Consider the following 13329-nt stretch of genomic DNA (forward strand, 5'->3'; position numbering starts at 1 on the left):
TACGCGTGACGGCGGTTCGAGTGATGGGGTTGTCCTGCTTGCGGCCGTTGATGATTGGCTGGACGCTGTAGGTGTATTCCACTCCTGGTGTGAGACCGGAGATGTAGATGCTGCCAGAGCCGGAGGTCACTTCTCTGGGTGCCTCACCTCCCTGACTGGGCCTTACAGACAACTGTGAGAAACACACACACACACACACACGTTTAGCAATGAAGTACAGAATGGCGTAGGCGGGAAATTGCGCCAGTGTGCAAAACAGGTCCAGGCTATTTACTTTATAACTAATGCGAGGAACTGGAGACCAGGAAATGATGATGGAGGTGTCGGTGACGTCCGTGGAGAAGGGTGGAGCTCTGCCCAGTAGAGGAGCTGTGTGGAAAAAGAGAGAGAAAAATGGGAAAATATATAGAGTTAACTTCTCTACAGACATACGCTATAGTGCTACAAGTTTTCGTTGTCTTCCTTCGCTATATGTTTGAGTAAAATGAACATTGTTGGTTTATTCTATAAACTACAGACAACATTTCTCCCGAATTCCAAATAAAATTAGTCATTTAGAGCATTTATGTGCAGAAAATGAGAAATGGCTGAAATAACAAAAAAGATTCAGAGCTTTTAGACCTCATAATGCTCTCCTCCACCAGTCTTACACACTGCTTTTAGATAACTTTATGCTGCTTTACTCCTGGTGCAAAAATTCAAGCAGTTCAGTTTGGTTTGATGGCTTGTGATCATCCATCTTCCTCTTGATTATATTCCAGAGGTTTTTAATTTGGGAAAATCAAAGAAACTCATCATTTTTAAGTGCTTTTTAATTTTTTTCCTGCTGTATTTATGAATCCATAGGATTTAATATAATGTTAGCTCAAACTTTATAGCTATAACCGCATTAGCCCTTCTGGGAAGGCTTTCTACAAGGTTTAGGAGAGTGTTTATGTTTATCACTACTCCACAAGATCTTCTAATAACCTTTTGTTTAGAACATCAATTGGACAGTTTACACTTACTCATTTTTTTTCTCTGCCTACCAACTCAATCTGCAACTAGAAATCTGCACTAGCATCATTAGTTAAAAAAAAAAACAGCTTAAAACATATCTACTCTCACTGTAACCTATCCAAACACTAAATATGTATTTATGATTATGTACATTGAGTAAACGTATATTATTATTACAATTATTTTTCTTTTTCTTGGTCTTCTTTTCTCTGTGTTTCTCTTATAGTTTTCTTGAAAGTACAAATCTCTTTTAGGCTTTTTTTTACTGCCTGCACAGTTTTTTGTTTGTTTGTTTGTTCATTTGTTTACGTGATGTTACATTCCATTTGCGCAAATAATAAAAGAAAAATAAAATAAAATAAAATAAAATTGTCTAAAATATCTTGGTCTGATGAAGCTTTAATAATTTCTTTTACTGGAACTAAGGGGTTGAGCACAATTTCTGAAAAACAACCTAAAACCATAATACTAATGATCCCCCCTCTACCAAACTTTACATAAGTACCATTCTCGTGAAAACTGCCAAATCTAGACTAATCTATTGGATCGCCAGAAGGAGAAGCGTGATTCTTTACTCCAGAAAACACATCTCCATTCTTCTAGAGTCCAATGGCGGCATGTTTTGATCCACTGCATGAAGCTAATCTGAAGCTAATCTAAAGTTTGGAGGTCTGTCGTAATTGATTCTACAGAAGATGACTGTTTTTATACACCTGTGGTCAAGGAAACGATCAGAACACCTGAATTTAGTAAAACTTTGGCTACATAAGCTAGAACTACAAGCAATAGGTTTCGAATAGTTCCTAAAAGTGGCCACTAGCAGTGTTAGCATTAGCATTAGCATTGTCTTCATGTAATATCAGTGACTCACTGGTGGTGAAAGTGCCCCGGATGCCCTCGCTGAGGGTGCTGCCCTGTTCCGAGTGCAGGACCACGATGTAGTCGGTGTCCGGCTGCAGGTTGCTGACGGTGTACTGGGTCTCGTGGGAGGGGATCCTCAAGTGTTTGTGGGCGGAGCCTTCTGTGGTGATGAACAGACTGTAGCCTGTGACCTGAGCTTGTGGAGCAGACCACATGACCAGGGCGCTGTTCTCCGTGATGTCGGAGAAGCGTAGCTCTGACGGAGAGTCGGGTTCTGTGGAAACATAAAATAAAATATAAGTTTTAACTGTCTATTTCTATGTATTCCATTTAATAGACATTCATTTAAAAATCGTTTTTTAGCGTTTTGAAGGAAATATTGTAAATCCATCAAAAACACACATACAGAATTTGGCCAACACTTCTATACACATAAAGGCTACACAAATAGGGATTACATTACACAGACATAAGCATCCGCCACACCAGGTGGTTGCTATGATCTTGCTTGGTGGTCACGATGGTGTTGTTAAGTCAATTTAGGGGTGTTGCTAGCTGGTTGCGAGACAGATGCTCTGGAATCCCAGGTGGTTTCTCTGGGTGTTGCTCAGTGGTTGCTAGGTTGTTGCTATGGTGTCACTAGATGGTTGCTCTGGTGTTGTTCAGTGATTGCTAGGTTCCAGATGGTTATAATTATGTCGTTAGCATTGCTTTGGTGTCACTAGATGGTTCCTATAGTGTTTCTTAGTGAATATAATGGTATAATGGTTGTTGCTGTGGTGTTGCTTGGTCATTGCTATGGCTTTTGTAGGTGGTTGCTAAGAAGTTCCTTAGTGTGTTGCTGGCAGTTACTCTGCTATTCCAGATGGTTGCCATGATGTTGCTAGCTGGTTGGTAGGCAGATGACCTGGTATCCCAAGTGGTTTCTCTGGTGTTTCTTAGTGGTTGCTAGGTGGTGCTATGGTGTCCTTAGATGGGTGCTGAAGTGTTGCTAGGTGGTTGCTGGTAGTTAGTCTGGAGTCCTAGATGGCTGTGATGGTGTTGCTAGCTTTGCTTTGGTATGACTAGATGGTTGCTATGGTGACACTAAGTGAGTAATAGGTCCTATAGTGTTACTGGTTGTTGATTTGGTGTTGCTTGGTGTTGCGCTGCTATGGCATCCCAGGTAGTTGCTAATACCTTGGCACTGCTAGGTGGTTGCTAGGGTGTTGCTCACAATTACTCTGGTATCCCAGAGTAAGTGGTTGCTTTGGCATAAATAGATTGGTGCTATGGTTTTTAAGAGGAATATAAGAGTGTTGTTAAGTAATTATTAGGATGCTGTAAGTAAGTGGTTGCTCTGGTATCACAGGGGTTCGTTATGGTGTTGCAATATTGCTTTGGAGTCCCTATATGGTTGCTACGGTGTTACTAAGCAGTTGCTAGATGGGTGTTGCTGGATGCAGGTTGCTTTGAACTTGCTTGGTTATTGCTATTGCATCCCAACCATTGCTAGATTTGGCACTGCTAGGCGGTTGCTAGGAGGTTGCTTTATGTCTGTTAGGGTTTTGCTGACAGTTAGTTTGATGTGCAAGGTGGTTGTTAGGGAATTACTAAGTGGCTGTTAGGGTGTTATTGGCTGTTGTTCTAATGGTTGCTAAGGTGTAACTAGATGGCTCCCTTGGCAGGGCGGTTGCTAAGGTGCTGATAGGTGGTGGTTGTGATATTTCAGGTGGTTGTTATGGTATCTGAAAGTGTGTGGTTGGTATTTATAGGTACACTCACTGGTTCTCCTGTCCCCCACCAGCGGCTGGCTCTCGCTTCCTCCGTGTACGGCGTAGATGTGGAAGCGGTACAGCGTTCCCGGCTGCAGGTGGGTGATCTCGGCGTAGGCGTTGGGAGTGACGGGAAGCTGGAGTGCCTTCTGGGGTCTGTCGTCGGGGGTTACGGGTTCAAAGGTCACTCTGTAGCCGGACACCTCGCTCGGGGGGCCGTTCCAGGTGATGGTGATCTTGGTGTCGGTCACCTCGTAGAACTGCAGGTCCGTCGGGGCGGGGGTCTCTTCTGTGGACAGGAAGTTAAGAACACGAGTCGTTAAATTTCTCCATAAAATAAAAACAGTAATAATAGAAGTAACTATAAAAGTAATAATGATAGTAATGATAGCAGTAAAAATAATGTTAATGGACTAGAACCTCAAGACAACATGTCCAAAATCTTTTACAATCTGTACCAAAGTGGTTGCTATGGTGTTGGTAAATATGTTATACCATTGCTAAGTTGTTGATAAGGTTTTGCAAGATTGCTATCAAATTGCATAGCGGTTGTTAGGGTGTTGCTACCAGTTGCTTTGGTATTCCAGGTGGCTACCGTGGTGTTGCTAAGTGTTACTTTGGTATCCCCGGTGGTGGCCATGGTGTTTCTTGATGGTTGCTATCGAGCTGCAATGTGGTTGTTAGGGTGTTGCTGCCAGTTGCTATGGAATCCCAGGTGGTTACTATGGTGTTGCCCTGGTATCCCAGGTGCTTAAGATGGTGTTGCTAAGTGTTACTTTGGTATCCCAGGTGGTTGCTGTAGTGCTGCTAAATGGTTGGCAAACAAATGCTACAGTTGCTAAATGACAGTTTTGCTGGCAGTTGCTTTGGTATCCCTGGTGGTGGGAAAGTGGTTGCTATGGTGTTGATAAGCGATTGGTAGATAGATGTTATAGAATTGTAAGGTGGTTACTATGGTGTTGCCAAATGATTGCTTTGAAGTTAGTCAGGTAGTGGCTGGAAAATGGTACTGCTAGGTGGTTGCTATGGTGTTGCTAAGTGTTTTGTTTAATCAGTTTTATCAGTAAACTCAGTATTGATATAATTATGAAATTCACACATATAAAAACTCATTCTGAGTAAATGGTTCACTGGTATATTGTCCAAAAAAAGTGCAGAAGCGCAGAAAGCAAAAAGAAAACAGCAGGAAGAAGTCTGTGTGTGTGTTTAAGTGTGCGTGTGTGTGTGTGTTTAAGTGTGTGTGTGTGTGTGTGTTTAAGTGTGTGTGTGTGCCAGCTGGATGAATCTGGAAGGAAAATAAAGAGAACAGTAAACTTCCAGTGTGTGTGTGTGTGTGTGTGTTCTGGCGAGAGACAGTGTGTAAATCAGACGCCGCCTGAGCGCGGCAGAGAACTGGCACACGCCTCAACATGTGAGAGAGCACGCAGGGCACACACACACACACACACACACCGCCACAGCAACCGCCAGTGTTCTGCTCCAAATCACACAAAAAACACTCTCTCTAAAAACTGTCAGATTAAGCCCTGCTGATTTAATACATACCGTAATAATTATATTACTGCAATAATAATACTAATAATGACAATATAATTTTTTTTAAATTACATTAAACACTAAAATATGTGTCTTAAAAGCTGATTTAACCCTCTGTTTTGTTTATCACACATTAATTTCCTTATTTATTTAATTATTAACTTCATTATTCTTATTTTATCTTTATCTAATACAATGAGCCGTATTAGTGGGTTCTCAAAAATAAACTTCTATGATAAAAATAAAAGTCTATACGTTAATTTATTAGAACTTTATTATTTCTGGACCTCTGTGTGTGTAAGTAACTATAGGTTTAAATAGGATCTCCGGTGGATTTGGCATTTTTTTACAGAGACTCAGCAGGTTCATCATTATTTCACATGTTGTAAAGTAACATATGACATCGCAAAGACTGTTATAAGTGTAAAAATGTCTTTATTTTAAAATGCTTCTACTGTTGTTCGTCTCGCTGTTAGCCAATCAGTGGCGATATTTGTTTGCATGTATGAATATTCATGAGCAAGAGCTGAAATCCTATTGGTTCCCCCCGCCCACGCCTCCACCGGACTAAAGCAGTGTTATACTGGATCTCCGGAGCACTATTTTTTTTTTTCCACAAAAAATAGCTCACATTGCGTTTATTTATGCTAGAGACACAACTAGACATTTTAGCCTGATGGTATGTAGTGAAGATGTTACCAGGCTGTGGTTCTCCAGCAGTGTTGACCTGCAGCACCACCGGTACGCTCTCCTGGTTGTCCTCCACGGCGTAGATGCTGACGTTGTACTGGGATCCGGGCTGGAGGTCCACCAGGGTGACGGTGGTGACGGACTCGGGCAGGATGAGCTCGGTGCTGCTGCCCTCCTCAGACGGGGTGTAGACCACCCGGTACCCTACACACAACATCACACACACACATCACACACCGTCAGTACCATCAGTACAGGGATCCAGATTGTTTGGTATGGTGTGAATCCAGCGCGGTGGAGTTCTGGTCCTACCTGTGATGGGAGCTTGTGGTCGGGTCCAGGAGATCACGATGGACGTCTCTTCAACACCTGTAACCCTGTGGTCTGTAGGAGCGTCAGGAGCTGCAGGAGAGTAAGTTTGGTGAGTAAGAAAAACATTTTTTTTTGACTAAAATTTCTCCAAACAAACGGCACTTTACTTAAACCAACAGCCACCATATTTTTCTCACTATAAGGTGCACTATCAATAAACGTCTATTTTCTGGTCTATTTTCATACATAACTTGTTAGGAACGGGGGTGTCGCCATGTTTCCCTTCTAAATCAGCAAAGCAAACCTGAAGCATTAGCATTAGCGGCTAACTGCTAATGCCACCTAACTGCCACGCAAAAGCACTACACTGAGGATCCCTAAGTGTTCAGGTAAGCCAGGGTGATATTAGCTTGCGGTTCGTCTGTCCCACGTAACTTTTTTTAAACATGGTAAACACAGACTACAGTCCATTATATTCGCCTCTGAACAGCGAAAGAGTTAGCGCTTAGCAGGTAATGCTAATGCTGCTCCAGCAGTGCTAGCCAGGGAAAGCAGTAGGCTACAGGCCGATAATACTCACCTCTGAACAGGCTAAACTATAACCCTAAGCACTTTACTGGCTTTACTCACATTACAAATAAAAAGTAAAACGTTTCTTCTTTTAATGTTTTTAGTTAATTCAAGTCATATTGCATTAGGTTTTTTTTTTTAATAGCAGCGGCAGCATCAGAGGCATTGATTATCAGAGTGCGTATACTATAAGAATATGAGACACTTAGAAAACGGCCTGTTTAAGTTCATGTTTACACTCTACACATAAAATAATGAAATAAAATAAAAGCATTTAACAATATTTGTGATGTCTGGTATCAGTTTACTGAGTTTTCTGGTTTTACAGTATGAACTGATATGATAATTGAAAGATACGAGCTGTACAGGACTAGGTTAGTAATGTTAGCTAAGCTAACTTAGCAATATCATTTATTTATTTACTAAAAGCGTAAGTATAAGTGTGCTGGTGCTCACCAGTGGTCTGCGTGGTGTGCAGGATGATGTTAGTGTCGCCCCCTGGCTGAACTTCGAACACCTGTACGTTGTATCTGCGTCCGGGCAGGAGGTTCTCGATGTTGACGGAGGTGGCAGTGCGGGGGAGGTCTGCATCAGATACAGGAGATTAGATCACTGTTAATTACTGGTAAAATCTGGCAGAGTAACGCGTAGAAAAGACGTAAAGTTCGTAAGCTGTTCGTAAGCTGTTCATAAGCAGCGCTAACCAATCACACTGGGTTGGGCTCCCTCCTCTGAGAGCTCGTACTCCACCCTGAAGCCGGAGATGGTGTCGGACGCAGAAACCCAGGAGATAACGAAGCTGCTGGAGGTGATCTCCGTCACTGACTCCGACGTGTCCAACACCGGGGGAGGCGGAGTCGTGATGCCCTCAGTGGGAATCACTACAGGAGACAAGAGTGATGGTGAGAATAGTGAAAATGTACTGTTCAAGAAAGGCCAAGAGACAACAAAAGCAGAGAAGAAAAATGAGAAAAAAAAGAGACAAGAAGAAAAGAGAACAAGAGATAAGAAACAGAGAAGAGAAAATATAAATGAAAAAAGAGAAGACAAAAAAGGAATAGTTATAAGACAAAAAAGAGAAAAGAAAAAAGAGACAAAAGAGTATGAAGAGATGAGGTGAGACAAGAAGGTCCAAACCAAGAAGAGAATAAATGATCAAAGAGCAGAAAGAAGAGAAAAGTTAAGACAATATGTGACATAAGAAGGAGAGAAAAGACAAAAAAGGGAAGAAGAAAACGGAAGAGTTATGAGACAAAAAAGAGAAAAGAAAAAAAAAGAAAAGTATAAGAAGAGTCGTGAGGTGAGATAAGGAATCCAAGAAGAGAGGAGACAAGAAGAGACTAAATGACCAAAGAGAAAAGAAGAGAAAAGCTGAGACAAGGCAAGAAAAGACGAGTTAGGTGAAACCATATGAGACAAAAGGAGAAGTGAAAAGACAAAAAAGGGAAGAACAAAAAGGAAGAGTTTTGAGACAAGAGAGAAAAGGATAAGAAGGGATGAGATGAGGTGAGACACAACATCCAAGACAAGAAGAGAGGAGACAAGAAGAAATTAAATGAGCAAAGAGCAAAGAAGGAAGGAGATGAGATGAGGCAAGAAGAGATGAGTTGAAACAATATGAGGTGAAACAATATGAGACAAAAAGGGAAGAGAAAAGACAAAAAGTGTCAAAAAATAACAATAAGAGATAAGGCAATGTGAGACAAGCACAGAGGAGATGAGACAAAAATTTGAAACAAAAAGAGAAAAGACCAAAAGAGACAAAAAGACAAGAAAAATGAGACGAGGTGAGGCAAGGTGATACTAGACAAAAAGAGACAAAATGAGATGAGAAGAGACAAAAAATAAACAATAAGAGGCAATAAGAGATGAGAAAAAGTAGATGAGAGAATATGAGAACATCAAGGAGCAATCAAGGTGTAAGTTTTCATACAGGAGCCGTGGGAGGTGGTGAAGTCGAATCTGGTTGTCTCGCGGCGTCCAGAGTGGAGGATGGAGACGAGCTGACCTTCGTAGGTCAGACCGGACTTCAGGCCTGAGATGGTGTAGAAGTTGATGTGGCCTGGAATAACCGCCTGCTTCCACGGGGTTCTGGTGTTTTTCTGAAAAAAAAAAAAAACAGGAAGCAGTTAGAGTAGAACAGCAAATTCAATCAAACCCAACAGCTTCTGCTCCAGAATTGTCCCACCCCTGTCCCCCCGCAGAACAGTAAAAAATACTACAGATTATATTTATCTGAATTACTGTTTATATGTCTACTTCATCATTCTAACCTACTAAAGATTTGTTCAGGGCTGAGAAGAGACAAAAAGAGAAGAGAAAAGAAGTAAAGATGAGACAAGAAGAAGAGAAACCAGGTGAGACAAGGCGATAAGAGACAAAAAAGAAGACAAAGGACAGAACAGACGTGTTCAATATGACACGAGAAGAAGACATGAGAAAAAATTATAAGAGACAAGACAAGACAAGACAAGAAGAGACAATAAAAGATGAGAGGATAGAAATGTTAAGGTGACATAAGGTGAGACATAACGACACAAGGCAAAAAGAGAAAAGAAAAGAGACAAGAGAGGAAATGGGGCAGAAGAAAAAATGTACAAGAGGACAAGAAGAAAAGAGAAGGGAAAAGAAGAAATGAAACAAAATAAAACAAAACATAGAAAAAAGAAGAATAGAAATAGAACAAGAAGAGAAACACGAGAAGAGTTGAGACAAGAAAAGGGGGAGGAGAGGAGAGAAGATAAGATGAGATGGGACAAGATTACATGATATGTTACTAGTACAGAAGGTGAAGAGACAAGATGAGGAGAGATTAGACCACACAAGGTGAGATGAGATAAGACATGTAGAGAAGAGAAGTGACATGAAAAGGAGATACAAGAAGAGAAGACACAAGAAATTAACAGCAGAGATGAGGTGAGAGACAAGACAATACGAAAAAAGGTAGAAGAAAATACAAGACACAAGAGGAGAAAACACGAGAAGAGTTGAGACAAGACAAAAGGAGATGAAAGAGAACAAGATAAGAAGATAGGAAAATGGTACAGAAGAGAAGCGACAAGAAGAAAAGGTAAAAAAAAAACAGTGATGTGAGGAGAAAAGATTATATGACACTATTAAAGAAAAGACAAGAAGAGAAGAAACAAGAAGTGATAAGCACAGATGAGATTTGATGAGATTATACGAGACAAGAAGAAAAGAGAAGTGACAAAAAGAGACAATAGAGAAAACACGAGAAGAGTTGAGACGAGACAAGAGGAATAAAAATAATAGGAGAGGAGACATTATGAGAAAAGAAGAAAAAAGAAGAGACAAGAAGAGACAATAGAGAAAACACGTGAAGAGTTAAGAAAAGACAAGAGGAGTAAAAATATACAAGAGGAGACATTATGAGAAAAGAAGAAAAGAGAAGAGACAAGAAGAGACAATAGAGAAAACACATGAAGAGTTAAGAAAAGACAAGAGGAGTAAAAATAATACGAAAGGAGAAGATATGAGACAAGAAGAAAAGAGAACAGACAAGAAGAGACATTAGAGGAAACCCGAGAAGAGTTGAAATGAGACAAGAGGAGAGAGAAGAAGACGAGATTAGATGATATGAGACAAGAAGAAAAGAGAAGAGACAAGAAGAGACAACAGAGGAAACACGAGAAGAGTTGGGTCGAGACCAGAGGAGAGGAGATGTGACGAGATGATAGGAGAGTAGTAGAGAAGAGAAGAGACAAGGTGAGGTGAGACAAGTTAATATGAGACATGTTGAGAAGAGAAGGGAAGAGACAAAATGAAAGAAACAGATAAGAGAAAATACAAGAAGACACAAGAAGACAAAACAAGAAAAGGGTTGAGACAAGACAAGAGTCCAGTGAGTTCAGTCCAGGACGGTGAGGATACTGTACAGGTCAATAGTCACAGAGTAACTGTCCTCGCGTCTGTTGCACAACTCAGATTATTAAAGATTTATTCAGGGCTGTCCAGCTGTCTGTCCCCGTGTCCCGGCTTCCCTGTGCGCCCGTGTCCTGGTGCCGGGAATCAACACCTGATCTGAGGATTTGGGTGGGTAGAAGTAAAGTTCTGGACGTCTGTAAACATCAGACACTTCCTTCTCTGCTGAATAAACAGCGTCTCTCATTAAATCCAGACTGTGAACTTCAACAACACGCTGACTGTGTTCCACCAGAACCTGCAACGCCTCGCAAACAAGCCTGAAGTTCAAGGACGGGGGGGACGGGGGGCACAGGGGGACGGCAGTTTGTTTGAACTAGAGAAATTACGTCCTGTACTTCTATATTTACGCAAACAGCGGCTAACGCTAACTGTTTACTGTCCTGTTTAAGGAAACATTGCTTATTCTGATCTTGTTCAAAGAACCTCGACATACCCCTGACATCTATGAGGATCATCTGGACAAAAGTCTTGGTCTGGAGGAAAATACTGAAAACATATAGTCGCCCAACCACTCTCTCTGCTCTAACGCCAATTAAATACATGAATACATTTCCCCCAATACAGTTGGATTCAGGCTTTAAAAACCCTTTGAAAAAGGGTCTTGCATATGTACATAATTTCTTTGAATCAAACATTTCGGAAAAGTCCTTTACTCAACTTAGACAAGAATTTGAACTTTCTAAAACTGATTTTTTCAGGTTACTACAAATTAGGTGACATACCATGTAAGATATTTTTTTTATAATTTATACCAAACTCTTAAATCAATGGAGCCAAATAACTCCCTGCATATTAAGCGTAAATGGGAAGCTGAACTACAGATTAAGATCTCAATAAAAAAAACAGGGAACAGCCCAGTGCATCCCTAATTATATTATCAACATTAACATTTTACCTGGACCTCTACCTTTAACCGGGACTGGCTTGCACTGCTTACCGGGGCTGGCTAGCACTGCTAACTTGGGCTGGATAGCACTGCTAAGTACAGTTGGCAAAGGCTGCTAACCAGGACTAGCTAGCGCTGCCAACCGCAGCTGGATAGCGCTGCTAACAGAGACTGGCTAATGCTGCTAACCTGGGCTGGCTAGCACTGCTAACCACAACTGGCTATGCTGGCCCATCTCTAACCGAGACTGACCAGCACTGCTAACTGGGACTGGCTAGCACTGCTAACTGAGACTGGCTAGCGCTGCTAATCGGGGCTGGATAACACTGCTAACCAGGGCTGTCAATGCTGCTAACTGTTAAATCTTAGGAGTTGAGTAGAACTGCTAACCAGGGCTGGCTATGCTGCTAAAGACAGCTGGCTAGCATTGCTAACTGGGGCTGGCTAGCAGTGCTAACCGGGACTGGCTAGCACTGCTAGCCTGGGCTGGCTATGCTGCTAACCGCAGCTGGCTAGCACTGCTAACTGGGGCTGGCTGGCAGTGCTAATCTGGGCTGGCTATGCTGCTAACTGGAGTTGAGTAGCACTGCTAACTTGCTAATTGGGACTGGCTAACGCTGCTAACTACAGCTATCGGTCACAATAAAACAAAATACTGGAAATCTAACCTTACTGTAAATAAAAGGAAGCACTTTGCTCACCAAAATAAACAGTTTTACAGTTTTCAGGAGAGAAATCTGTGTAGATTAACATCCAGCACTCGTTTAACTTTGAAAGAAAATGTTTTTTTTTGTAAGAATTCTATTTTTGTTTACTTAGGCTCCTCCCCCAGCTTCCTTATTAGAAGGGAAACATGGCGAAACCCTTGCTCACTTCGATGTAGGCACCCTTACTAGTGTCACTTAATGTGCTTTATAGTCTGGAAATTACGGTAATGCCATTTGTTCCCCTTTAAGTAGTTTTAAACCAGTACTTTTTTTTACAACACTTTTACTTAATAAGTAAAAAGCTTGAGTTGATAATTTTTCAACTTCTACAGAAGTATTCTATTAAACCCTAATATCTATACTCTATTCTACCTACAAGGTAATGAATGGAGATACTTTTCACACATTTGTCCTCCAGCCACTGGAGGCCCTTAAACTTTACAATAACACAAAACTACATTGGCCCAAAGGTAGCGCCCTGAGGAACTCCACAGTATAAAAGTGCTAGAAACAGCTATACATACCACTCTCCATTTGAGGATGTACTCGGTGATGTGGGCTGATGAAGGTGGATTCCACTGGATGGGATGAGAATTGGGCTTGTTTCCTGTCTCAGTGATGATCACCCGGACTGGAACTGAAGGGGGAGGAGATAAATAATAAGATTAGCACCCATTTCATCTGGAATGGAACTGCGGCGGGATTTTCTGGTTCTGGTTTTTCGCCTTTCAGTGAAAAATACGTCTTAGCTCAGGCTTCCACTGAGACTTGTGTAACGACCAGCACAGGTGGACTGGATTAACGTCTCTGGAGAGAAGAAAGCAACAAAAGCAAAAATAACATCGAACAGCCTGCAGCTGCTGCAGAATACGATTCGTAATAACGAGAAATTAGTCAAATCTAATTTTTGTGGAGGATAAATCCACTGCATCGCTCTACTCTGGCCTGGGGTGACCCGGAGGCTCGGCCCTGGAGATCATGTAACACTGAAATAATGACGGGACTTTCAGTGCAGTTACGGTAATCACTTCCATATGTGCACATCATACATCACTTCCACAGGAATGCG

At 41.5% G+C, this 13329-nt stretch overlaps 1 protein-coding gene across 4 annotated transcripts in view; it reads right to left on the bottom strand.

The window, feature by feature from the left end:
- LOC103042932 (fibronectin-like) overlaps window positions 1-13329 on the bottom strand; it is a 66110-nt gene that overhangs the window by 30777 nt on the left and 22004 nt on the right. For all 4 annotated transcript variants that reach the window (XM_049473077.1, XM_049473076.1, XM_049473075.1 and 1 more), the window contains exons 13-22: window positions 12785-12897; window positions 8656-8824; window positions 7427-7603; window positions 7179-7307; window positions 6153-6242; window positions 5850-6044; window positions 3625-3903; window positions 1871-2134; window positions 275-369; window positions 4-172 (exon numbers count right to left, since the gene is read on the bottom strand). In XM_049473077.1, the coding sequence (XP_049329034.1) occupies window positions 4-172; window positions 275-369; window positions 1871-2134; window positions 3625-3903; window positions 5850-6044; window positions 6153-6242; window positions 7179-7307; window positions 7427-7603; window positions 8656-8824; window positions 12785-12897 (1680 nt within the window). The remainder of the gene's footprint in view (window positions 1-3; window positions 173-274; window positions 370-1870; window positions 2135-3624; window positions 3904-5849; window positions 6045-6152; window positions 6243-7178; window positions 7308-7426; window positions 7604-8655; window positions 8825-12784; window positions 12898-13329) is intronic.

Source organism: Astyanax mexicanus, unplaced genomic scaffold (assembly GCF_023375975.1).
Source record: "Astyanax mexicanus isolate ESR-SI-001 unplaced genomic scaffold, AstMex3_surface scaffold_33, whole genome shotgun sequence".
Taxonomy (NCBI): Eukaryota; Metazoa; Chordata; class Actinopteri; order Characiformes; family Acestrorhamphidae; genus Astyanax; species Astyanax mexicanus.